Here is a 27921-nt window from a genome sequence, read left to right on the forward strand (position 1 = left end):
CTCAGCTATATCTTATAATTCCTTCTACTTCCAGTCACCTCAGAGATGTTCTAGTCACCATACATGGACCCTCCACACACTCAGGTCTCTATCTCCAGTCAGTGTCTCCAGTGTCCCAAGTATATTCTCCTGGTAAGTTCCCCCATATGAGCCATGCTGGGGTCTTTTATACCCTTTTCACCATCAGATTGGCCTCCCCTCCCCCACCTACAATATGTAAAGTAAGAATGATGGGGCAGAACCTGTCCAACCAGTTTTAGCATTCTATGGCCTCCTGGGATCAGCCTTCATTTACACATTGTATTGCAGGGTGGAGACATATTGGTCACAACCCTATTCACATCTGTAAGAGATACCGGGGATACTCCGAGACCTTTTCATATGATAATCAGGGGAAACAATCAGCATTTTCTCTCCTGATGAGGAACATGGCCCCATAGGTCCCACCCAACTTTACTCTAAAATAAATACACAACTGAGCTGGTGGATAAAATCCTTCACAATGTTTTAGTAGAAGGTTAAATAAATTATAACTGAATCAAGAATAAAATTCTGGGCAGAAGGTCTCGGTTGCCGGGCAGAATCTGGACGACCAATCAGAACCAGGAATCCATCTCTTATCAGAACAGCTGTTGCTGGGCAGAAGAACTAAGTACAGAATCAACCTGTGGGGAAAAGGTGGGGGAGGGGGGAGCACAACAACATGTATACTGGGAACCATGATGTCTTGTGTCCCTCCACCTCCAGACATGACACCATACACAGGACTCTCCATCTTTATCTCACATAGATGTAATTCTCCATATTATATCACATACAACATATTAGAAGGATTTCTTTATTCAAAAGTTGGCATTTCTTACCGATCCCCATTTAGAGGGTGTATGACACTGAAAAAAAAGATCTCTTTAAATTACCGAAGATTTAACATTTCTAAGGATGACTTAACGTAAGCATTTGACACAATATGTACAAAATACATACATAAAATTATAGGTGACAATTTTATAAATGCCACTTTGCAGCACAAAGGGAGTCCTCTCCTCCCATCGGCTGGTATCGCCAGTGGGCACCGCCATGACACCACTGTGGACACTGAAAGATTTAAAAAAGAAGATGGATTTTAGCCCCATCGACCGTAATGGAGTCTGTGTATAAGGGGCTTCCTTCTTGAATGATCCAGACGTTCACAGTTAAAGGGGTACTCTGGCCCCAAGACATCTTATCCCCTATCCAAAGGATTGGGGATAAGATGTCTGACCGCGGGCATCCCGTTGCTGGGGACCCCCGCAATCTTGCATTCGGCACCCACCTCTATGAGCTGCACGCCGCGCTGCCAGCTCACAAACTGCCGGTTGCCCGGCAGTTTGTGAGCTGGCAGCGCGGCGTGCAGCTCAAAGAGGTGGGTGCCGAATGCAAGACAATACCCCTGTTCAAATTAGGTAAACGATACCCCTGTTCATTCTAGATAGGTGTATATACTGTCACCCAGGATATTTTGACAGATAATATGGCAAAATAACCAATGCTAGAGAGTACCGCATACATCTGCCCCAATACACCTACTTGTACTGGTCTATTTGGACAGACAGACATGTTTGTCAAGTGTTGGGAATTGGGTCAAAACATTTCCTACATACTGTATGTGAATTTGGCTTCTCTCATGTGTGAGTTCTCAGGTGATAAACAAGATTTTTTCTCAGCCTAAAACACTGCCCACATGTGAAACATGAAAATGCTTTCTCCCCCGTGTGAGTTCTCTCATGTCTGACAAGAATCGATTTCTGGTTAAAACTTTTCCCACATTCTGAGCATGAAAATGGCTTCTCCTCTGAGTGAATTCTTAGGTGTTCAACAAAAATCGAATTATGGGTAAAAGATTTTCCACATTCTGTGCATGAAAATGGCTTCTCTCCTGTGTGAGTTTTCAAATGTGTAACAAGACTCGATCTATGAGTGAAACCTTTATCACATTCTAAGCAAGAAAAAGCCTTAAAAGTCTTCTCCCCTGTGTGGGTTCTCCTATGTCTAACAAGAGCCGATTTCAAACTAAAACATTTTCCACATTCTGAACATGAAAATGGTTTTTCCCCTGTGTGAATTATTTGATGTCTAACAAGATGGGATTTATTACTAAAACATTTCCCACATTCAGGGCAAGAATATGGCAGCTCCCCTGTGTGAGTTTTTAGATGTTTCTCAAGATTTGTTTTCTGTGTAAAACACTTCACACATTCCGGACATGCAAATGGCTTCTCTCCTGTGTGAGTTCTCTGATGAGTAACAAGATTTGATTTCTTACTAAAATATTTCCCACATTCTGAACATGACAATGGACTTTTATCTATGTAGGTTTTCTCCTGCATGGAAAGATGAGACGTGTTTTCCATAAGTTTCCTACATTCTGAATTTGCAGAAATTTTACAGAGTCCCTGCTTCCCTGTGTGAGTTTTCAGATGTTGCTCAAGATTTGCTTTCTGGCTGAAACACTTTACACATTCTGGACATGCAAATGGCTTCTCTCCTGTGTGAGTTCTCTGATGTATAACGAGATTTGATTTCTTACTAAAATATTTCCCACATTCTGAGCAGGACAATAGCCTTTTACCTATGTAGATTCTCTCCTGCATGGAAAGATGAGATATTTTTTCAAAAAGTTTCCCACATTCAGAATTTTCAGAAATTTTACCCAGTCCAAGACTAGTTCTTCTTTTGCAAATATATGACTGATCAGCTTCTATTTCATAGCAATGAGTTAAATGGTGATGTACATGGGAGCCTCTCATCCAGTTCTCACCTAGAAAAATAATTTCCCCTCAAGTTAATTATTTCTATAAAAAAAGATCCATACAATGAATAAGATGTGTATCAAAAATAGAGTCAACAAATCAGGCAACAATGATATATAAAATATCTTCTATTTGATTACCGAGTGTCGTATTTTATAGCTTCTTTACAACATTTGACCTATTTTTGCCATTTTACTTTACAGGTTGTGAATGTTAAAATTGAGCAGTAGAGTACCCCTTTAAGGTTTTTTTTTTTTTTTTTTTTTTTTTAAATTTATCAGGAGACAACCCTCTTCACCCACCTGAGCTTGGTGGGGGGAGCTATGACTATTCAGATAACTTACCGTTAATGTTTTACTTGGGCGGCTAGAGGAGATAACAAACTGATCAGTGGGGGTCCGACTGCTGCAAGCCTCGTTGATCCGAAAAAAATCATCTGGTAGCCCCATAGAGAATGAATGGAGTAGTGGTCGCGCAGGCGTTGCATAGTCTGTTAGTTCCAGGGAAAATTCGTTTTCTGTTTCCCAGTTCTGAGGGGGTCCCAACAGTCAGACGCCCACCGATTAGCCTGTTATGCTTTATCCTAAAAGATAGGGGATAACAAGCTGCAATGGGATTACCCCATTAAAAAAAAAACAACATTATTTTCAGCTAATTGTTAGTGGTCCCGAGCGAGGGACCCCCATTTATTACAGTCATATGCCACAGGACACAAGGACAAAGGTTGTCTTCACGAAAAGAGAGTCATCCACTCCTCAATGTTCTTCATGCTTCATGAAAGCCCAATACAGGATGGACTCACCGGCTATTAATCCCCTTATTCTTTGTTTGGCTACATAAAGATTTGATTCTACTATAACTGTGGTCCTAAAATTAGGTTATGGTTTCTTATTACAAAACGTGCATTTATTTGCCTTAGCAGCAGCTAACTTCTTACTGGAATTTAAAGGGGTACTCCGCTGCTCAGCGTTTGGAACAAACTGTTCCGAACACTGGAGGTGGGAGCTCGTGACGTCAGAGCCCTGCCCCCCTCATGACGTCATTCCCCGCCCCCTCAATGCAAGTCTATGGGAGGGGGCGTGACGGCCGTCACGCCCCCTCCCATAGACTTGTATTGAGGGGGGCGGGGAATGACGTCATGAGGGGGCGGGGCTAGGACGCCACAAGCTCCCGGCGCTGGCTCCGGCGTTCAGAACAGTTTGTTCCAAATGCTGAGCAGCGGAGTACCCCTTTAAGTGTCCAGTAATACCCCAGATTATTTCAGTGTTTTATTAAATTTTTTTAAAGGGCAACTCCAGCGATGGCCAAGCCTGAGACTTGCGCAGGACAACTGCCTTCATTCTAGATGTTTGGCAGAAGTCCCATTGAAAAAATTGTATTATTATTATTATTGTCTAAGAAAAAAGGTAGGAGTAAGAAAAGGAGTAAGAAAAGAACCTACAAATCAAAATTTGGGGGGTGGTGAAGGGGTAAAGGAATGTGTAATCTGAAAACAACCTATTATTTAAAGATTAAGATTTAAAGTTAAATGGCCACTGTCAAAAAACTTTTTTTTTTTTGTTAAATAAAATAGAGCACTATAAAATATGTATATTTATACTAGGGGTACAAAGAGGCCCACGCCGATCTCTGGCCATCGCTATATGAAAACCGGCTGTGGCAACACTCCTGGCCCGTCGGCATACAGGAAGTGAGGGCGGGCTTTAGAAAACTCTGTGCGCGCTCCCGGCCTGTCCCTCAGCACAAGTAGAAACAGAGGCATGTATTCCCGCGCGCCGTGCTGCAGCTGCTCGTCCATCACAGGTACTGCCTGGGGCTATAGTGCTATCCCAGTCTGACTACGCGACTGGCTGGGATTTGTAGTTCCGTTATGCAACATGTAAGAGGAGCAGAGGATTATATATATTATCCTCAGATCCTCTTACATATTGCATAAGATATTGTGTGTAGGGAACTACAAATCCCAGCCAGTTGTGCATTATGTAAGAGGAGATATATATTATGAAGAAAATGAAGTATTTCTCACAGGAAAGGATTGCAGTAATACATGTTTTGCTATACACACGTTTATTCCCTTTGTGTGTATTGAACTAAACCAAAAAAGGAGGAAAAAAAGCAAATTGGACATAATGTCACCGAACTCCAAAAATGGTCTGGACAAAATTATTAGCACCTTAACTTAATATTTGGTTGCACACCCTTTGGAAAAAAATAAGTGAAATCAGTGTCTTCCTATAACCATCAATAAGCTTCTTACACCTCTCTGTCGGAATGTTGGACCACTCTTCCTTTACAAACTGCTCCAGGTCTCTTATTGGAAGGCGCCTTTTCCCAACAGTAATTATAAGATCTCTCCACAGGGGATCAATGGGATTTAGATCTGGACTCATTGCTGACACTTCAGAACTCTCCAGCGCTTTGTTGTCATCCATTTCTGGGGCTTTTTGACGTATGTTTGGGTCATTGTCCTGCTGGAAGACCCAAGATCTCGGACGCAAACCCAGCTTTCTGACACTGGGCTGTACAGTGCGACCCAAAATCCATTGGTAATCCTCAGATTTCATGATGTCTTGTACACATTCAAGGCCCCCAGTGCCAGAGGCAGCAAAACAACCCAAAACATCACTGACCTCCACCATATGTCACTGTAGGTTCTGTGTTCTTTTCTTTGTAGGCCTCATTCCGTTTTCGGTAAACAGTAGAATGATTTGCTTTACCAAAAAGCTCTATCTTGGTCTCATCTGTCCACAAGATGTTTTCCCAGAAGGATTTTGGTTACTAAAGTTCATTTCAGCAAAATGTAGTCTTGCTTTTTATGTCTCTGTGTCAGCAGTGGAGTCCTCCTGGGTCTCCTCCATAGTGGGGTCCTCCTGGGTCTCCTCCATAGTGGGGTCCTCCTGGGTCTCTCCATAGTGGGGTCCTCCTGGGTCTCCTCCATAGTGGGGTCCTCCTGGGTCTCCTCCATAGTGGGGTCCTCCTGGGTCTCCTCCATAGTGGGGCCCTCCTGGGTCTCCTCCATAGTGGGGTCCTCCTGGGTCTCCTCCATAGCGTTTCATTTCATTTAAATGTCGACGGATAATTTGCTCTGACACTGATGCTCCCTGAGCCTCCAGGACAGCTTGAATATCTTTGGAACTTGTTTGGGGCTGCTTATCCACCATCCGGACTATCCTGCGTTGACACCTTTCATTAATTTTTCTCTTCCGTCCACACCCAGGGAGATTATCTACAGTGCCATGGTTTGTAAACTTCTTGATAATGTTGCGCACTGTGGACAAAGGCAAATCTAGATCTCTGGAGATGGACTTGTAACCTTGAGATTGTTGATATTTTTCCACAATTTTGGTTCTCAAGTCCTCAGACAGTTCTCTTCTCCTCTTTCTGTTGTCCATGCTTAGTGTGGCACACACAGACACACAATGCAAAGACTAAGTGAACTTCTCTCCTTTTTATCTGCTTTCAGGTGGGATTTTTATATTGCCCACACCTGTTAATTGCCCCAGGTGAGTTTAAAGGAGCATCACATGCTTGAAATAATCTTATTTTTCCACAATTTTGAAAGGTGCCAATAATTTTGTCCAGACCATTTTTGGAGTTTGCACTGCAGTGATTTGATGAGGAGATCCAGAGAGGAAAGGGTTACAGAGCAGCCTGCAGTGATTGGTTGACTGCCAGGCTCACTCCCGAGACTCAGTGACACACAGTAAGGGAGGAAGTTAAGTCGTGTAGAGTGAGGGCAATAGGGACACGCCCCCTGCCTTTGAGAAGATGAGAATCCTGACTGCAACTGATATATGGTGTTTTTAATAGAAATATAGGGGCTGAACACATAAAACTTAGATGTACATGATCAGGGTGAGGTACTAACCATTTATTTTTTGGGGGGGATATGATAGTTACTCTTTAAACTTTTTTTTCCTTCAAATTGTCAGTAAGGGACCTCGGCTAGTCCTCTCAGCTGATCGACCTGGAGCGGGTGCAGGGTGTACATGTATGCCTTATATTTTTAAGAGGTTAAAAAACTTTTCACATATCAAAAATTTTCATCTGTCTGAGCCTATGGAGCCCATTTCCTGCAGGGAGACAGAAAAGTCAGCATGCAGGGGGTGAAGTGCTCAGCCACGCTCTTCTCCCAGCTATTTCTAATGATAGCCGGGGGGAGATTTCTGAACACCCAGATCCTGAATGATCAAAACCTTTGACATGTCTCTGTGATATGCAACAGGTACACTTCAATTTATAATGACAGAATAAAACATAAGATGTATGAAAGGCTCTTACCATTCTCTGATATGGGGTTTTCTAGTCCACTCATTGTTCCTCCAGAACTTTCCTGCAAAGATTCCATATTATAGACCTGAGGAAAAAACATAAAGGAACCTTCTATATTAGCACAATTTTATTATCTTCTTAAGATGTTTCTTCTCAGGACAAAACAAATGTTACTGCTTTAAATCTTTCCTCATAACAAATAAGGTTCTCCATTCCTGTTATTGTTTTTGTTGCTCCTCTTTACAATGTTTTCTACTTGTGTATACATGACAGTATTCTGGAGCCTTAGTAGCAGCTGACTGGCATTGTGCTGTTATTTACTCCATCATCTACAGGGGAGAACTTTACATTTATCCAGGATGAATCTTTATTGCCAAGTGCACAGAGGACGACATTTACCACAATCTTTTATGGGACCAGAAACTATTTATATCCACAACCAACACCAGATGATATACAGTGGGGATCAAAAGTTTGGGCACCCAAGGTAAAAATTTGTATTAATGTGCATAAAGAAGCCAAGGAATGATGGAAAAATCTCCAAAAGGCATCAAATTACAGATTAGACATTCTTATAATATGTCAACAAAAGTTATATTCCATCATTTACACTTTCAAAATAACAGAAAACAAATAAATGGCGTCTGCAAAAGTTTGTGCACCCTGCAGAGTTAATATCTTGTACTTCCCCCTTTGGCAAGTATCACAGCTTGTAAACGCTTTTGTAGCCAGCCAAGAGTCTTTCAATTCTTGTTTGAGGTCTCTTTGCCCATTCTTCCTCACAAAAGTCTTCCAGTTCTTTGAGATTTTCTGGGCTGTCTGTCACGCACTGTACTTTTAAGCTCTATCCATAGATTTTCAATTATGTTGAGGTCATGAGATTGTGAAGGCCATGGCAAAACCTTCAGTTTACACCTCTTGATGTAATCCCCCGTGGATTTCGAGGTGTGTTTAGGATCATTATCCATTTGTAGAAGCCATCCTCTCTTTAACTTCAGCTTTTTCACAGATGGCATCAAGTTAGCATCCAAAATGTGCTGACATTTTATTGAATCCATTTTTCCTTCTACTCGTGAGATGTTCCCTGTGCCACTGGCTGCAATACAACCCCAAAACATGATTGATCCACCCCCCATGCTTAACAGTTGGACAGAGGTTCTTTTCATTAAATTCTGTTCCCCTTCTTCTCCAAACGTACCTTTGCTCATTCCGGCCAAAAAGCTCAATTTTAATCTCATCGGTCCACAGAACTTGTTTCCAAAATGCATCAGGCTTGTCTATATGTTCATTTGCCAAGTTCAAAAGCTGATTTTTGTGGTGAGGACGTAGAAGAGGTTTTCTTCTGATGACTCTTCCATGAAGACCATATTTGTACAAGTATCTCTTTATAGTGGAATAGTGTACCACAACTCCAGTGTCTGCCAGATCTTTCTGGAGGGATTGTGCAGTCAAACGTGGGTTTTGAATTGTTTTTCTCACAATCCTGCGAGCTGTTCTGTCTGATATTTTTCTTGGTCTTCCAGATCTTGCTTTAACTTCCGCTATTCCTGATGACTGCCATCTCTTAATTACATTCCGAACAGAGGATATTGACATCTGAAAACGTTTGCTATCTTCTTATAGCCTTCTCCAGCTTTGTGAGTGTCAACTATTTTCAGTTTCAGATTTCTAGACAACTGCTTAGAAGAACCCATGGTGCTGATTGTTGGGGCAAGGTCAGATGAGTCTGGGCATTTAAAACCTTTGAGATTGACATCACCTGATCTTCCCAGATGATGATTGAGAACAATCCATGACACTGGCAGGTCTCAGCTTTGCAAAGGGGGCAGTGCATGCTATAAATTCTGCAGGGTGGCCAAACTTTTGCAGATGCAATTTTTTTGTTTTCTGTTATTTTGAAAGTGTAAATGATGGAAATAAAATCTAACTTTTGTTGAAATGTTATTAAAAGATTTCTTCTTTATGTACATTAATACAAATTTTTACCTGGGGTGACCAAACTTTTGATCCCCACTGTACTGCACTGCTGGAGGAGATTAGTAGAAGCTTCATTATATTCATCTATAGGGGATTTATAGATCTCTTCATCTACCTGATGGTCCAGTGGGATATCCTCCTCTTCCTCTTTACAGTCCTGGGGATATAGAGGACGGGGACATCTCTCCGGGGGATTTATACTACTGGATCCATCTATAGGAAATAAACACAGTGACTGAATCCATTGTTATATGTGATGATCAGATGATGGGGGAATCTAGGAGATCCACAAACCTGCTCTCTCCTCTTACCTGGTGATGTGAGGGACTGGTGATCCTCCATCATGACCTGATCCTTGTACAGATCCTTGTGTCCTAATAAATACTCCCACTCCTCCATGGAGAAATAGACAGTGACATCCTGACACCTTATAGGAACCTGACACAGACAATGATACAATTCTCCTCCAGACACTTCATACCTTGGTGTTATTGTATAATGTCCCAGCATTCCCAGCAGCGCTCACCTCTCCAGTCAGCAGCTCAGTGATCCTGGAGGTAAGTTCTAGGATCTTCTGCTCATGTATCAGTGAATGAGGTGGAGGCTCCTCGGGGGCGGGGCTCTGGCTCCTGCTCCAGCCTCCTGACACACGGGGTGTCACACACTCACCAGACGACTTCTTCACTACTGTGTAATCCTGTGTATGGGGAGACACTGATCACTACAGAGAGAAGAAGAATCCCGCACCTTTCCCCTCATTTCCCTGCTTTATTAATAGAGATACAGGGAAGGTCATGTGACCCGCTCACCTCTCCAGTGATCCAGTAGATCATCTCTAGGGTGAGATCTAATATCCTCCCAGACATGTGGTCTCTGTCCTCCTCCATTCTTGGTCGGTCACTGATTAAAAATGAGGAAAACCATGGAGGATTTGGTGCTAAATCACATTTGGAAGAAGATTTCACATGACGTATAACGTCTCACTAATTGTGAATTACAAAGGAACTACAGATACCAGCATGCAATGGAGGGGACTGGCATATACAAGATTGCTGGTCATATCATCAGACATTGGTCACTAAGTTATCCTTTCTATAAAGTAAATGCAGAGTAGGGTAATTCACCACATACAGCAGCCATATTTAATCTTCCTGTCCAGTATACTGTACATTTAAAGCCTAAATATCTGCCCTAATAATCCGCGATGGATTATCTTTTTCCAATACTGACCTGCGCCTTTTTTCCTGAGGAGTTTTCAATGGTTTATGCGGAAATAGAAAAACACATGGCCTCTTTCTTCCAGAAACAGTGCCACTCCTGTCCTCAGGTTGTTTGGGGTATTACCACTTGGCTCCATCCACTGTAATACCACAAAGAACAGTCCTTAAAGGGGTTATCCAGAAAAAAAACCTTTATATATATATATCAACTGGCTCAAGAAAGTTAGACAGATTTGTAAATTACTTCTATTAAAAAAATCTTAATCCTTTCAGTACTTATGAGCTGCTGAAGTTTAGTTCTTTTCTGTCTAAATTCTCTCTGATGACACCTGTCTCGGGAACTGTCCAGAGTAGAAGCAAATCCCCCTAGCAAACCTCTTCTACTCTGTGCAGTTCCCGAAACAAGCAGAGATGTCAGCAGAGAGCACTCTTGCCAGACAGAAAAGAACAACTCAACTTCAGCAGCTGATAATTATTGGAGGGATTAAGATTTTTAATAGAAGTAATTTACAAATCTGTTTAACTTTCTGGAGCCAGTTGAGATATATATATATATATATATATATATATATATATATATATATATATATTAATGGAGTACTCCTTTCAGTCAGTGTTTCCCAACCAGTGTGCCTCCAGCTGTTTCAAAGCAGTAGTTTTGCAACAGGCAGACGTATGAGGTGCCTATGGTCGCTCAATATATATAATATGGAAGGAATGAAGACTCACACAACACTGGAAAGACTTAGTCAGCGCTCTCTGTTGCCCATAGCAACCAATGAGAGTGTAAGCAGTGCGGTTGGTTGCTATGGAGACAGCTGGTCCTCAGTGTCCCCCCCATTGTCTCATCTCCCACCTCTCAGTGCAGTCCGGGGGCTTCTAGTAAGGATGTGAAGACTGTCCCTGTCATCTCCTCTTCCCCATCACTTCCTCTTCTCTAGTCACATGTGGGGAGCTGCAGACTGGAGCTTCATTCTTGGCAGGAACCATGTGACCTCCACTCCTGTCACATGATCATCATCACAGGTCCTTCAGCCACAATCTCTTCTATCCAGCAAGAGGGTCGGGATGCAGAGTGGAGCTCCACATTTTACAGGAAACACATGACCTCCACTCCATCTCAGCCCCACCTACCCCCATGACATCATCACAGGTCCTAAACCTGCAGCATGTAGACTGTGATCTTCAACCTGCGGACCTCCAGATGTTGCAAAACTACAACTCCCAGCATGCCCGGACAGCCAACGGCTGTCCGGGCATGCTGGGAGTTGTAGTTTTGCAACATCTTGAGGTGCACAGGTTGAAGACCACTGATGTAGAAGATACAGAGCAGGTCCTGGTTGTGTTGTGTTGAGATCCCTTCTCCTAAGGGTGCGTTCCCACCTGGCGTATACGCAGCGTATTTCACGGCCGTCACGCCCCCTCCCATATACTTGCACAGCGGGGGCGGAGTCATGACGTCACGAAACTCGGGCCCCACGGTCGGCACCCGGCAGTTAGTGAGCTGGCAGCGCGGCGTGTGTGGGTGCCGATTGCAAATTGCGGGGGTCCCCAGCGGCGGGACCCTCGTGGTCAGACATCTTATCCCCTATCCTTTGGATACTGGGATAACATGTCTTAGGGCCGGAGTACCCCTTTAATCATGTGTTACTTTCAGTCTCTTTTGTAAGGCCTGCACATGTGAGGTCAATACTCCATGTTGGTGCTGCATTTCCCGAGGAAAATACAGGTCTAGTCTGGGTACGCTCCCAAACAACACTTCATCAGGGGACAAGCCTGTCTTCCTGTTCAGTGTGTACCTGACTGAAAACAATGCCAGGGGGCAAACACTCCGTCCAGGGTTTGCCCGTTTCCTGCATTGCTTTTTGGATTTTTAATTTCAAAGTTCCATTCAGGCGTCGCACCTTCCCACTACTTTGTGGATATAGTAAAAAAAAAAAATTTTGAAATCACAAAACCAGCGCTCAGAGGGTAACCATATAAATTTCAAAGTGCATTGTAGACATGACATTCACTTACTCCATATTGGGGGATCTAATAAAGTTCTTACGTACCCCCCCCCCCCCCCCCTCCAGGTTAGCGTATCGAGTTTTCACCGATTTCCGATAGGGCATTCAGGATAAAAAGATGGATCTGCAGTAAATCTTCATATTGTTTAATTGCGACGCGTTTCGGAGGTTATACAGGGCTTCATCAGGCATAACAATTAAAAATACATCCACAGTTTTAATACATATTTGGGAATCTCTTACCGGATGTCTCACTCCTGTTCCCACATGTTCCCGGTATAACGTTCACTATACAAACAGGGCTTTCCGGCGGCAGCCCTATACGTGTAGTATAGACTGGCATTGAGGGGGCGTGGCGTGTTGTCACTAGGGGGTGTGTGCATGACATCACGACCCCAGTAGCCCACACCCAGCATTCAGAACAAAATGTTTGGGACACTGGGGCAGTGGAGTACCCCTTTTAAAGCTATACAATCATGATGGGGATGTGCATCAAACAAATCTTCAATAAGACAATTTTCAAAAATTTAAGACCCATTATACCCCTCCCCTATTTGAATCTTGAAAATCGACAGGGTTGAAATTAAATGTTTGGTGGCATCAATAAAGGCACATTGTAGTCTGATTTGCTTGACTAGAGACAAATGTTTTGGCTGTACCTGTGTCGGTATGCCTTGAATGTCATGTGGTGTGAGAACTACCAAAGGGTACATAGTAACATAGTTCATAAGGTTGAAAAAAGACCATAGTCCATCAAGTTCAACCTATAACCCTAATGAGTCCCTACTGAGTTAATCCAGAGGAAGGCAAAAATTAGAGGTAAAAATTCCTTCCCGACTCCAAATATGGCATCAGAATAAATCCCTGGATCAACGTTCTGTCCCTATAAATCTAGTATACATAACCTGTAATGTTATTATTCTCCAAAAATGCATCCAGACCCCTTTTAAATTCTTTTACCGAGTTAACCATGACCACCTCCTCCGGGAGGGAATTCCACAGTTTCACTGCTCTTACAGTAAAGAACCCCCGTCTGTGCTGGTGTAGAAACCTTCTTTCCTCTAGACATAGAGGATGCCCCCCTGTTATAGATACAGTCCTGGGTATAAATAGATCATGGGAGAGATCTCTGTACGGTCCCTGATATATTTATACATAGTTATTAGGTCTCCCCTAAGACGTCTTTTTTCTAAACTAAACAACCCTAATTTTGATCTTTCTGGGTACTGTAGTCCTCCCATTCCCCGTATTACTCTGGTTGCCCGTCTTTGAACCCTCTTCAGCTCCACTATATCTTTCTTGTACACTGGTGCCCAGTACTGTACACAGTATTCTATGTGTGGTCTGACTAGTACTGTACACAGTATTCTATGTGTGGTCTGACCAGTACTGTACACAGTATTCTATGTGTGGTCTGACCAGTACTGTACACAGTATTCTATGTAGTCTGACTAGTACTGTACACAGTATTCTATGTGTGGTCTGACCAGTACTGTGCACAGTATTCTATGTGTGGTCTGACCAGTACTGTACACAGTATTCTATGTGTGGTCTGACTAGCACTGTACACGGTATTCTATGTGTGGTCTGACCAGTACTGTACACAGTATTCTATGTGTGGTCTGACCAGTACTGTACACAGTATTCTGTGTGGTCTGACCAGTACTGTACACAGTATTCTATGTGTGGTCTGACCAGTACTGTACACAGTATTCTATGTGTGGTCTGACCAGTACTGTACACAGTATTCCATGTGTGGTCTGACCAGTACTGTACACAGTATTCCATGTGTGGTCTGACCAGTACTGTACACAGTATTCCATGTGTGGTCTGACCAGTACTGTACACAGTATTCCATGTGTGGTCTGACCAGTACTGTACACAGTATTCCATGTGTGGTCTGACCAGTACTGTACACAGTATTCTATGTGTGGTCTGACCAGTACTGTACACAGTATTCTATGTGTGGTCTGACCAGTACTGTACACAGTATTCTATGTGTGGTCTGACCAGTACTGTACACAGTATTCTATGTGTGGTCTGACCAGTACTGTACACAGTATTCTATGTGTGGTCTGACCAGTACTGTGCACAGTATTCTATGTGTGGTCTGACCAGTACTGTACACAGTATTCTATGTATGGTCTGACCAGTACTGTACACAGTATTCTATGTGTGGTCTGACTAGTGATTTGTACAGCAGTAGAATTATTTCCTTGTCGTGGGCATCTATGCCCCTATCGATGTACCCCATGATTTTATTTGCCTTGGCATCAGCTGCCTGATACTGGTCACTACAGCTAAATTTACTGTTAACTAAGACTCCCAAGTCCTTTTCCATGTCAGTCATCCCAAGCTTTCTCCCATTTAATACATAATCCCAGCCCGGATTTTTCCTCCCCATGTGCATTACCTTACATTTATCAGTGTTGAACCACATGAGTATTACTTCCTATACCAGTGGTCTTCAACCAGCAGACCTCCAGATGTTGCAAAACTACAACTCCTGGCATGTCCGGACAGCCAATGGCATGCTGGGAGTTGTAGTTTTGCAACATCTGGAGGTCCGCTGGTTGAAGATCACTTTCCAATACTTTACATTGTATTCTAGATTTTCCTCCTTTAAAATTGGGTGCGTCTTATATGCCGGAGCGTCCTATAGGGTGAAAAATACGGTATATGTTACAAGCAGAAAAACAAGTAGGGTGAGGTCATCCATATGGTACAATACTTCATTTATACAAGATGTCTTTCCACACACTAAGAGGCGCTCTTCTAAGTACATCCTGTTGAAACCACCCTGTGGGGCCCCTTGCATTCCTTCCAGAAAAATCCTATCTCAGGTTGCTAACAAATGTATTACAGAGATCAATTATGGCTGAAAATGAACATCATGGCTTCTTGAATCAACTTTATTCTCTGACAAAATTGTCCCGATGACGGGGTCGGTACTTGGGGACAGCACTTCATTATTCATGCCCAATTTCCCAAACATCTTTTAAACACAGATTATTTTATAAAACATAATTCTAACTGCACATCGATGACGTTACACTGAGGCAAATCCGTTTAAAAGTTATATGACAATTAGACAATAATTTAGATAGGAGACATGACGGATTTGATTGAATAGAACTTCTTGTGGAGCATACAGCAGCTGATAAGTACTGGAAGGATTAAAAAATTTTAATAGAAGTAATTTACAAATCTGTTCAACTTTCTGGCACCAGTTGATTAAAAAAATATTTTTTCCAGCGGAGTACCCCTTTAAAGGGGAACTCCGATACTGAATTTCTTGTCCCCTATTGGCAGGATAGGAGATAAGTGTCCTATCCCAGGGGGTCCGACTGCTGGGACCCTCCGCGATCTCCTGCTCTGTGCCCGATGGTCGCTCTGTACATGAGGAACGCCGGGGAGCTGGGCAGGAGATCACAGGGGGGGTCTCAGCAATCGGACCCCCTGGGATTGGACACTTATCCCCTATCCTGCCAATAGGGGATAAGAAGTTCAGTACCGAAGTTCCCCTCTAATATATGTACATCAAAGCTCCGTTGACTACACAAATGTGGATCCTAAGAAGAAAAAAAACTTTTTTTTTACATCAACTGGTGCCAGAACATTAAACAGATTTGTAAATTACTTCTTTTAAAAAATATTACTCCTTCCAGTACTTATTAGCTGCTGTATGCTCCACAGGAAGTTGCGTAATTATTTTCTGTCTGACCACAGTGTTCTCTGCTGAGACCTCTGTCCATGTCAGGAACTGTCCAGAATAGGAGAGGTTTGCTATGAGGATTTGCTTCTACTCTGGACAGTTCCTAAAATGGACAGAGGTGTCAGCAGAGGGCACTATGGTCAGACAGAAAGGAAATTAAAAAAGAAAAGAACTTCCTGTGGAACATACAGCATCTGATAAGTACTGGAAGGATTAAAATTTTTAAAAAGTAATTTACAAATCTGTTTAACTTTCTAGCACCGGTTGATTTAAAAAAAAAAGTGTTTTCCACCGGAGTACTCTTTTAAGGTAGGGTCACATGGGACGCATCAGCAGCGTATTTTCCACTGCGCATGCGCCAACTGCACTCAGGTGGGAACTGCAGAGTGAGCTTTCGGCTGTGGTCGGGTAGCTCTGTGTCCGCTCATGTGTCCCCTATGTGAGTGCCGTCAGCACATGGGCAGCGTGAAAAGATTTTTTTAACACTTACCGTAAAATCTCTTTCTCGAAGGATCCATTGGGGGACACAGACCGCGGGTGTATGCTGCTGTCTCTAGGAGGTGTGACACTATGGTAATAAAAAAAGTCGGCTCCTCCCAGCAGGATATACCCGCCTTCAGGCTCTGAGCTAGTCAGTTTAAGTTCCAGAGCAATAGGAGGAGACCAATAGGTCAAAGAAAAACCCAAAGCTGTCCGAGAACCAGAAGAAATCCACTGAGAAATGGTGGCCTTGGAAGCAGGTTGTACCTTGCAACGACCTTCCGTAAGGACAAAATAGGAATCACACTGACAAAACGAAGAAGTGATGGAGAGATAAGAACAAACAGCCCGAACTACATCCAGCTTGTGTAGTAAGCGCTCCTTAGGATGAGAAGGAGCAGGACAAAAAGACGGGAGGACAAAGTCCTCATTGAGATGAAAGGCCGAAACCACCTTAGGCAAAAAGGAAGGATCTGCCCGGAAAACAACCTTGTTGCAGAGATGCGCGAAAACCTCTGGATGTAGGGACCACTCGCCGGGATCGGGTGAGGACCGACTGAGGAAGTCCGCTTCCCAGTTGAGCACTCCTGGAATGTGAATCGCCGAAATGGCCGGAACCTTGCCCTCCGCCCAGGTGAGAATCCTGGTCATCTCGGCCATGGCTGTCGAGCTGCGAGTGCCGCCCTGTCCATTTATGTACGCCACGGCCGTGGCGTTGTCCGACTGGATGCGGACAGGACGGGACTGAAGACGGGACTCCCAATGAAGAAGACAAAGAAGAATCGCCCATAATTCCAATATGTTTATCGGAAGAAGGGTCTCCTGGGGAGACCAGAGTCCCTGAACCGTCCAATCCCTGAACACACCGCCCCAGCCCGACAGGCTGGCATCCGTTGTAATAACCTGCCAGTGAGGGGGAAGAAGCGACCGCCCTTGGAGCAGAAGGGGGGAGCAGAGCCACCAGAGCAGAGACTGACGGACCCTGCGAAGGAGAACAATCTGACGATCGAGGGACAGAGGAGACCTGTTCCATCGAGAGAGAAACGCCAGTTGAAGGGGGCGGTAATGAAACTGGGCAGAGGGTACGGCCTCCAAGTTGCCACCATCCGACCCATGACTTCCATACAAGTGCGGATGAAGACTGATACCTGGGTATCAGTCCGGACCGGAGCGCCAGACGTTTGTCCAGTGGAAGACAAATTCGGGCAGAGGCCGTGTCGAATAGAAGTCCCAGGAAGGTTAGAGACTGTGTAGGACGGATGACTGACTTGTCCCGGTTGACCATCCACCCGAAGCGAGTCAGAGTGTGGAGAGAGACATCTAGATTCCCCAAAGTCTGGGCTCTGGTTGGAGCCTTGATGAGAAGGTCGTCCAGATAGGGTATCACCGAAATTCCTCTCAACCGTAACAGGTCCATCACTGGCGCAAGGATCTTAGTAAAGACCCGAGGAGCCATGGCTAGACCGAAGGGGAGGGCTACGAATTGAAAATGCCCCTCCGGAACCGCAAAGCGGAGGTACCAATGATGGCCTGGAAATATTGTCCCATGGAGGTAGGCATCCTTGATGTCCACCGATGAAAGGAACTCCCCTTGTTCCAGGGACGCCACCACCGAACGGAGAGATTCCATTCGGAAGTGGCGGATGAGAAGGTGACGGTTGAGACGCCTGAGGTCTAGGATTGGTTGCAAAGAACCGTCCTTCTTGGGGACCACAAAAGAGTTGAATAGAAACCCCGAAAATGTTCCCCTGGAGGAACGGAAACGATAACCCCCTGGAGAAGCAGAGACTTGAGAGAGGGGGGCCCGGGATCGAAAAAAAAGCGATCCCTCGGAAGGGAGGCAAATTAAATTCGGTAACCGTTGGACACCACGTCCTTGACCCAAGAGACCTGAATGTGTGAGGTCCAGATGTCTCGAAAAAGCAAGAGACAACCTCCCACCCGAGAAAAAACCGCGGGTGGGGGCCTCACTTCATGCATAAGTGGGTTTGCGATTGCCTGATTTGGGCGCAAAACGGCCGGACTGGTTGGAGTCCAACTTCCAAGACGAGCGTGCCCGGAACGAGGGAACCTTCTTGTCCCGTGAGGGCGCCTGCCCGGACCCTTTGCTGGAGCCAGGGGTCCGAAAGGACCGAAAGGAAAAAGACTTCCTTTGGGGAAAAGGGAGAGCCATATTTTGAGGTAACAAGGAACTCTTCAATCCCGTTGCCTCAGAGATAATCTCATCAAGGCATTTGCCAAAAAGACAGCCACCCATAAAGGGAAGCTCAGAGAGAGACCTTTTGGAAGCGGCATCCGCATTCCAAGCTTTAAGCCACATAGAGCGGCGGAGAGCCGCTTAGTGACCCACAGCAAAGGCAGAACAACGGGCTGACTGCATGGAAGCTGCGCACAGAAAGTCCCCAGCTTAAAGCATGGAGAGCCAGAGCAGATAGATCCTCTGGGGGGGATCCCGCAAAGATATCCTGATGGAGCTTTTGGTACCACTCCGACAGGGCCTTGGACACCCATGTCGAGGCGAAGATGGGAAGAAGAGAAGAGCCAGCTGCTTCAGAAGCAAACTTCGCTAAGGATTCTACTTTCCTGTCCATGGGATCCTTGAAGGCAGCGGCCTACCAGAGGCAGCGTAGTCGCCTTAGAGATCCGGGAGATTGGTGGATCCACTGAGGGAGGGGAAACCACCTTAGTGACAAAGTCCTTGTCAAATGGATAATGTTCTTGAATCGTCTTGATTCCCGGGAACCTCTTGTCTGGATGTTTCCATGCAGATTCCAGAATGTCGTCAAAGTCAGCGTGAGAGCTAAACCTTTGAGGTGCTGGCTTAGCACGATGAAAGGATACTTCTGGATTGACATCCTATGGCTGTCACCAATGAGTTCACCGTTGCAATCGAGTCCGAGCAGTCCTCTGAGTCAGATGCTGGCTCGGAAGCCTCGTCCACCAGATCACCAGGGGAATGTGAAGGAGTAGAGGCAGTCCTGGAGGACGGCGATCCTGGCCGGGTACGCGGCTCTTGCGTGGCAGAGCAGCGACTCTGAGAACGTCCTCTGGAGGAGCGACATTTGTGCCCAGATGACAGGGGGGCGGGACCCACGAGGGGAACGCACACGTCTATCTGAAGACTCAATGGAAGAGTCAGACGAGGCACCCCTAGTACGCTTGTGATAGCGTGAAGTATGTGGAGACGAGGAGCGGGCCCTCTCAGAGGTCCTGCGCAGGGAAGACCCCTTTCAATGTTGACACCACTTCCCGGGAGGCCTCAGCTACCGAACTGGAGACTTGGGTCAAGTCAGCCATATACTGGGTCAGGGAAGAAACCCAGGCTGGTGGAGCGGCTGAACCCAACGGGACCGAAGTGGCATCAGGGGGTACCAGGGGGCTGGGGGAGCAGTGGAGCAGGCAGGAAAGTTGGCTCAGAAGAGCCAGACATCTTGGTATTACAGTGCTTAAAGACAAAGTAAGACACTGAAGTTCCAGGTTTCTGTTTAGAGGGAGGAACAGCTCTGGGTAAAGAAATTTTCTCACCCTAGCCTGTGTCCCCAGTCAGCTGCAGGGAGGATAACTCGCTCCGTGCAGCTAGAATGAATGAACAAGGCCAGCCAATCGAATAGAGGGGCGTGCCTGAGGCCCCTTCTCACAGAAAATCGTGCCCACGGTGCTGATTGGACGCTGATTCGTGCCCTGAGAGCTCCCAGCCCAGTGGGCGGAGCTACAGACCGGCCAAAAAGAACTGTCATGGCGCCCGCTCATTGTCCCGAGCACACCTGCCTAGCTGCATATGCGTTCGAGGGAATAGAGCGGGCGGCCAAAACGCCGGCAGCCGAAAGTGCCGGCTCGTAGCAGCGCCGCGGCTGTCAGCCGCGTATAAGGCGCTGCAGGCCTAACGAAAGTAAGCCGGCGCTGAGAGCGCCCGGCACGAGGGGGGTTAACAGCGCATATACGCAATGTCTGTGCCCCCTTACTCGCAATGGGGAAACTGGGAACCGCAGTCCCTGAGTCCCCACCTGAAAACAGAAAAGAAAAGGAATAAAAAACTAACACGTCCCTAACTAGGAAAACAAAAAAACAGAATACCTGGTCTGGAGAAATCCAGACCATGTCCACCTCCTTCAGACACTAAGCTTAAACTGACTAGCTCAGAGCCTGAAGGCGGGTATATCCTGCTGGGAGGAGCTGACTTTTTTTTATTACCATAGTGTCACACCTCCTAGAGACAGCAGCATACACCCGCGGTCTGTGTCCCCCAATGGAGCCAATAGAGAAATTCTCAGCGAATGCGGCCCTTGTAACCCTGCCCTTAAAAATATATAAAGAAAATAAATGAATCATATTTCACCAGAGATGCAGGATATGGCATTTTGGCACAGGGTTAACGCACAATTACACACCAAAAGGGTCAGTACATTATATACATATTCACCAGTGTCACACTGTCTCCATCAACCTATTAAAATCTCAAAAAGTCTTGTTTTTATTATTACTGTCCTTATTAACCTCGAATAGGAGGATTTTTGGATATAGCATATTTAGGCCAAATTTGGCCACAGCGGTAATGGTTTTCGGTATGGCAGCTAAAATATACACCAGAAGGCATCTTCACCTGCTATATTTTCTACAATGTTAAAGGGGTACTCCACTGCCCCAGCATTGGGAACATATCCGGGGACATTTATCATCGTTGCTTTGGTAAGCAAGTTCTGTAGTCATCTTTTTCTTGCTATTTTTTTGCTTATGTATAACATATTTATCATACTATCACAGGGGGTAGATAAATTTGGCTTACATGAGCAAAAACCAAGAAATCACTTAAATACTATTTTTTTTAGCACACATAAGCAAAAACCAAATAATGACTACAGAACACCACTTTGCAGCAATATATATATATATATATATATATATATATATATATATATATACACACACACACACACACACACACGTGTGTGTTTATTACAATTTTTTAACACTGTTTTTTCTCCCTAAATGTACTTACTCATTTTTGTTTTTTTTTGTTACTTCTTCTACAGATCCGTGTATCCTGTGGACTCCTTCGGATTCGGGGGACTACTTTGACGACCAGCGTTTTTCTTTCCTTTAGGTTTATGAAAATGGTTAACGAGGGCTCGTGGGGGGAGTGTTTTTTTGTAATAATTTTTTTTAAACCTGTTGTTTTTTTTTACTTTACTGGACAGGCTTAGTAGTGGAAGCTGCCAACACCACAGGGGTGACGGGAAGAGCCGGTACCAACAGGCCCGGAGCATCAAAAATGGCGCTCCTGGGCCTAGGCGGTAACAGGCTGGTGTTATTTAGACTGGGGAGGGCCAGTAACAATGGTCCTCGCCCATCCTGGTAACGTCAGGCTGTTACTGTTTGGTTGGTATTTGGCTGAGAATAAAAATAGGGGGGACCCTATGTGTTTTTTTTTTTTTTTTTAAGATTTAATTATTTATGAAAAAAAAAAAAACGCATAGGGTCCCCCCTATTTTTATTCTAAGCCAAATACCAACCAAACAGTAACAGCCTGACGTTACCAGGGTGGGCGAGGACCATTGTTACTGGCCCTCCCCAGCCTAAATAACGCCAGCCTGTTACCGCCTAGGCCCAGAAGCGCCATTTTTGACGCTCCGGGCCTGTTGGTACCGGCTCTTCACGGCACCCCTGTGGCGTTGGATACCGGGGTAATAATTGGGGGTTAGCAATAGCTGTTTTTGTGGCTAATGCTAAGCCCAGGTTAGTAATGGACTCCGTCTATGAGACAGCTTCCACTACTAAGTCTGTCAAGTAAAGTAAGTAAAAAACACAAAAGGTTTAAAAAAAAGATTTATTATTAGAAAAAACACTCCCCCACAAGCCCTCGTTAACCATTTTATTAAAATCAAACAAAGAAAAATGCTGGTCATCGAAGTAGTCCACCGAATCTGAAGGAGTCCACAGGATACACTGATCTGAAATGAGAAAAAAAAAAAATGGGTTAGTACATTTATTATCACCTGCTTGCACATCTCCCGCCCCGCACGACTACAACTCCCAGCATGCCCTTACAGTAAGGACATGCTGGGAGTTGTAGTTGTGTGGTGCAGGAGATGTGTGGGCAAGTGACAAGCTTGTCCCCTGCCCCCAGCTGCAGGACTACAACTCCCAGCATGCCCTTACAGTAAGAACATGCTGGGAGTTGTAGTCCTGCAGCTGGGGGCAAGGGACAAGCTTGTCATTCGCCTGCACTGCACAACTACAACTCTGAGCATGTCCTTACAGTAATTAGTGATTATGCTGACAGACCCCCCCCCCCCTGACAGACTCCTATATCCTATGTAAATCACTGCAGTGTCCCTGTAGCGAAGTGAGGGTAGCGGGGAGAAAGTATGTCGGAGCCCGGGCGGCAGTAGCTTTTCCTGCTCCATGTTGGAGCTGGAGTAAATTTAGTCAATTTTTAAGATAGCTGCGACTTTTTATTGCGCAGCTGCGACTGTTGCAGTTAATAAATACCTGACTAAAGCAAATCCATTTTGAAAAATTAACTACGTAAGCAAGTTTGAATTTTCTCGCTTTTCTTGTTCTTCACGCAAATTGTCGCACGAAAACACATGTAGTCGCAGTTGCGACAATTTTTCAACAATTATAGGAAAGAAAACCTGACTAAACCCCTTGATAAATGTCCCCCATTGTTCCGAACGCTCGGTGCGGGCTGCGGGGGTCGTGGTGTCACGACCACGCCCCCTCAATGGAAGTCTATGGGACGGGGCGTGGGAGCCGCCACACCCCCTCCCATAGACTTCCATTGAGGGGGCATGGCGTGAGGTCACGAGGGGCGTGGCCATGACGTCACGACCCCGGGCAGCCAGCACCCAGCGTACGGTATAAAATGTTCTGAACGCTAGGGCAGTGGAGTACCCCTTTAACATTAAACATGGCTTCTTTCCTATGTGAACTCTCTGATGTTCTACTTGACCCCATATCTGGATTAAATTTTTAGCAAAACCTGATTATTATGTCTTCTTTGTGTGAGTTCTCAGATGTTTCACAAGATGAACCCTCTGCGTAAAACATTTCGCACATTCAGAACATGAAAACGGCTTCTCCTCCGTGTGAGTTCTCACATGTTTAATAAGAGTCGATTTATGGTTGAAGCATCTCCCGCATACTGAACATGAATACGGCTTCTCCCCAGTGTGAGTTCTCAAATGTTTTTTAAGAATTGATTTACGACTAAAGCATCCCCCGCATACTGTACAGGAAAAGGGCTTCTCTCCTGTGTGAATTCTCTGATGTTCCACTAGACTTGATTTTTCAGTAAAACATTTCCCACATTCGGGGCATGAAAATGGCTTTTCCCCTGTGTGGGTTTTCAGATGGCCAATGAGAATAGATTTTTGGGCAAAACATCTCCCACACTCCGTGCAGGAATATTGCTTCTCGCCTGTGTGAACTAATTGATGTCTAGTAAGACCCGAAGAGTATCTAAAACATTTTCCACATTCCGAACAAGGATACGGCTTCTTCTCCATGTGAATGTTCATATGTTTAATAACATATGATCTGTCGGTGAAACATTTTCCACATTCTGAACAAGAAAATGGCTTCTCTCCTGTGTGAGTTCTCTGATGTTTAACAAGACTTGATTTCACATTAAAACATTTCCCACATTCTGAACATAAATATGGCTTCTCTCCTGTGTGAATTCTCTGATGCTTAAAAAGATCTGTTCTTGTAGAAAAACATTTCTCGCATTCTGAACATGAAAATGGCTTCTCCCCTGTGTGAGTGGTCATATGTTTAACAACAGATGAGCTTTCACTGAAACATTTTCCACATTCTGAACAAGGAAATGGCTTCTCTCCTGTGTGAACTCTCTGATGTTGAGCAAGACGTGATTTCAGATTAAAACATTTCCCACATTCTGAACATGAAAATGGCTTTTCCCCTCTGTGCATTCTCTTATGCATATAAAAATCTGATCTTACAGTAAAACATTTTCCACATTCCAAACATGAATATGTCTTCTGCTCTGTGTGAGCTCTCAGATGTTTAACAAGAGTTGATTTGTGCTTGAAACATTTTCCACATTCAGGGCATGAAAACAATCTCTCCTCTGTGTGAGTTCTCTGATGTCTAACAAGAGTCGATTTATCTCTAAAACATTTCCCACATTCAGGACATGAAAATGCCTTTTCCCCTGTGTGAACTCTCTGATGTTGCACAAGAATTGATTTCAGACTAAAACACTTCCCGCATTCAGGACATGAAAATGGCTTCTCTCCTGTGTGAATTCTCTGATGATAAACAAGATATGACTTCTTGCCAAAGCGTTTCCCACATTCGGAACATGACCATGATTTCTCCCCTGTGTGAGTTTCTTGGTGTCTTTCAAGGTGAGGAGATTTCTTTTCAAAACATTTAGCAAATTTTGAACTTACAAAAATTTCACTCAATCTATGTCCAGCTCTGTTTTTGCCAGAATCAGACTGATTATCTTCTACTTCATTATAGGAAGGCAAAAGGAGATGACTGTGGGAGCCTTTTAGCCAGTCTTCACCTGAAAAAGAAACAGAATTTTTCCCAATGAAAGTTGATTTAATAATTTGTATAAAAGTACATATAAAAATAATAAAAAGGAGATTTTTTACACTTACCGTAAAATCTTTTTCTCAGAAGCTCCATTGGGGGACACAGGAACCGTGGGGGACACAGGAACCGTGGGTATATCTTGCTGCCACTAGGAGGCTGACACTAGGCATACAAAAAGAAGCCGGCCCCTCCCAGCAGGGTATACCCCACCTACTGCCTTAGAGACACTCAGTTTTAGTCCCAAAGCAATAGGAGGAACCGAAAAAATACAGAGTCCGGAGGGAGCCCAGTCAAAACAACGAACCAACAGACTGACAGGCGACCAACTCTCAGATCACAATTAACAACACAGGGTGGGAGCTGTGTCCCCCAATGGAGCTTCTGAGAAAAAGATTTTACGGTAAGTGTAAAAAATCTCCTTTTCTCATTCAGCTCCATTGGGGGACACAGGAACCGTGGGACACACCAAAGCAGTCCCCGGGGTGGGAACCACGTAACCCAGAATCAAGCGGACGGCAGAGCCACCGCTGCCTGCAAAACCTTACGCCCCAAAGAGGCGTCGGCGGATGCAGAAGTGTGCACTTGGTAAAACAAGTAGCGGCTTTACACACCTGTAGGGCCAAAGCCCTGTTAAAGACCGCCCAAGAGGCCCCCACAGAGCGAGTGGAGTGAGCTGTAACCCGGAAGGGAGGATCCTTCCCCTTGGAACGATATGCTTCAGAAATGCAGGACCGGATCCATCTGGAGATGGTAGCCTTAGAAGCCGGCAAACGATATCCTCGTTCAGATTAAAGGACGAAACCACCTTCGGTTGAAAAGAAGGAACCGGCCGAAGTACTGCCTTGTCCTGATGAAGAATCAGGAAGGGAGGTTGACAAGAAAGAGCTGCCAATTCAGACACCCGACGGATCGAGGTCACAGCTACCAAAAAGACAACCTTCCAGGAAAGGAAACGGAGAGAAATATCGTGAATAGGCTCGAACGGAACGGAAGGCACTCAAGACCAAATTTATGTCCCAAGGAGGAGTAGGAGACCTGTAGGGAGGAACCTCATGAGCTACTCCTGGGAGGAAGGTGTGAAACGATGAGTCAGAAGCTAGAGGCTGCTGAAAAAGAATAGACAGCGCCGACACTTGACCCTTGAGAGAACTAAGAGCCAGGCACATCTCAAGACCCGACTGCAGAAACGCCAGAAGGTTCGGCAGAGAAAAACGAAACGGGGAAAGAGAGCGGGCCTCACACCACCGAAAATAAGCCCACCAAGTCCTACGGTAGATCCTAGCCGAGGATGGCTTGCTTACGCGCCCTGAGCATAGTGGGAATAACCTCAGATGAGAAACCGCGAGCCTTCAATACCACGGTTGCAACTGCCACGCCGTCAAATGCAGCGGCTGTGAATTGGGGTGGCAAAGAGGACCCTGAGACAGAAGATCGAGGCGAAAGGGAATGTCCGCCACGAGCCGAACCACGTCGGCATACCAAGATCGGCGGGGCCAATCCGGAGCCACTAGGATGGCCGATACGCCTTCCGCCTTGAGTTTCCTGAGCACTCGGGGGAAGGAGGGGAATTGGCGGAAACAGGTACGGGAGAGAGAAAAGAGACCATGGAATGACGAGGGCGTCTGCGGCCAGCGCCAGAGGATCTCTGGACTTTGCCACGAAGCTTGAAACCTGCCGGTTTAAGCGGGACGCAAAAGAGGTCCACGTCCGGAACCCCCCAACGACGGCAAATGGACTCGAACACCTCCGGGTGGAGGGACCACTCCCTGGGAGAGGAGCGACTTAGAAAGTCTGCCTCCCAATTTTCCACCCCCGTAATGTGGATCGCTGATATGGAGGGAACCATGCGTTCCGCCCAGGTCAAGATCTTGGACACCTCGGTCATGGCGGCACTGCTGCGAGTGCCCCCTGGCGGTTGAGATACGCCAGGGGGCCGACTGAATGCCGACTGAATGCGAACTTGGCGACCCCGAAGAAGAGACTCCCAGTGTTGGAGACAAAGGAATATCACCCGGATCTCCAGGACATTGATAGGAAGCCTGGCTTCTCGAGGTGACCACAAGGAGAACCCCCCCCCCCCCCCCCAACCGAGCAGGCTCGCATCCATCGTAAGAACCAGCCAGTTCAACGGTAGAAATGAGTGGCCGCTCTGAAGGAGGGGAGAGTGGAGCCACCAAAGAAGAGACTGGCGAGCCGAGGTGGGCAGACGGATCCGATGAGCCAAGGACAGGGGGGATCCGTCCCACAGAGACAGAATAGTCCACTGAAGCAGACGGCAACGGAACTGTGCAAACGGAACCGCCGTTATGGCCGCCACCATTCTGCCCAGCACTGCCATGCATGCACGAATGGACACTGGATGCGGGCGTCTCAAGTGACCGCAGAGCACTCCGCTTGTCCGGAGGGAGGAAGATTCGGGCGCTCCCGGTATCGAACCGGAGGCCCAGAAAGACCAGAGACCAGGAGGGAGAAAGGTTGGATTTCTCCTCATTGATCAGCCACCCGAAGCTGGTTAGGGTCAGCAGGGTGATGTGGAGACTCTCCTCGTTCTGGATCCGGGACGGGGCCTTGGTAAGCAGGTCGTCCAGGTAAGGAAGGACAGACACCCCCCGGGACCTGAGAATGGCCATGACAGCCGCCAGGACCTTGGTAAAAACCCGGGGGACTGTGGCCAGGCCGAAGGGCAGAGCCACAAATTGAAAGTGACCCTGCGGAACGGCAAAGCGAAGGAAACGTTGATGGAGGAGGAAAAATCGCGATGTGTAGATACGCATCCCGAATGTCCACTGAAGACAGGAATTCGCCCTGATCCATGGAATCCACGATCGACCATAGCGACTCCATACGGAAATGGCGAAGGCGAAGATGTTGGTTGAGGAGTTTCAGGCCCA

The 27921-nt window shown here is 45.6% G+C and overlaps 1 protein-coding gene across 1 annotated transcript; it reads right to left on the minus strand.

The window, feature by feature from the left end:
* Window positions 1-1377: 1377 nt before the first annotated feature.
* LOC130357529 (oocyte zinc finger protein XlCOF7.1-like) lies at window positions 1378-27804 on the minus strand. Its single transcript, XM_056560224.1, has 5 exons — window positions 27147-27804; window positions 24333-24998; window positions 9154-9251; window positions 7071-7146; window positions 1378-2797 (listed from the first exon to the last, which is right to left on the minus strand). The coding sequence occupies exons 1-5, from the start codon at window positions 27802-27804 to the stop codon at window positions 1662-1664; spliced, it is 2634 nt and encodes an 877-aa protein (XP_056416199.1). The 3' UTR covers window positions 1378-1661.
* Between the last annotated feature and the right edge of the window lie 117 nt (window positions 27805-27921).

This window comes from Hyla sarda, chromosome 2 (assembly GCF_029499605.1).
Source record: "Hyla sarda isolate aHylSar1 chromosome 2, aHylSar1.hap1, whole genome shotgun sequence".
In the NCBI taxonomy this organism is placed as follows: domain Eukaryota; kingdom Metazoa; phylum Chordata; class Amphibia; order Anura; family Hylidae; genus Hyla; species Hyla sarda.

Excerpts from the sequence above, each read along its gene's own strand:
- LOC130357529 (XM_056560224.1), bottom strand. The coding sequence starts at position 27,804 with ATGCGTATCTACACATCGCGATTTTTCCTCCTCCATCAACGTTTCCTT. Across the intron at positions 24,999-27,146 it reads TTCTACCGTTGAACTGGCTG|GTGAAGACTGGCTAAAAGGC; the intron begins GTTCTTACGATG and ends TTTCTTTTTCAG. Across the intron at positions 2,798-7,070 it reads AAACCCCATATCAGAGAATG|GTGAGAACTGGATGAGAGGC; the intron begins GTAAGAGCCTTT and ends TTATTTTTCTAG.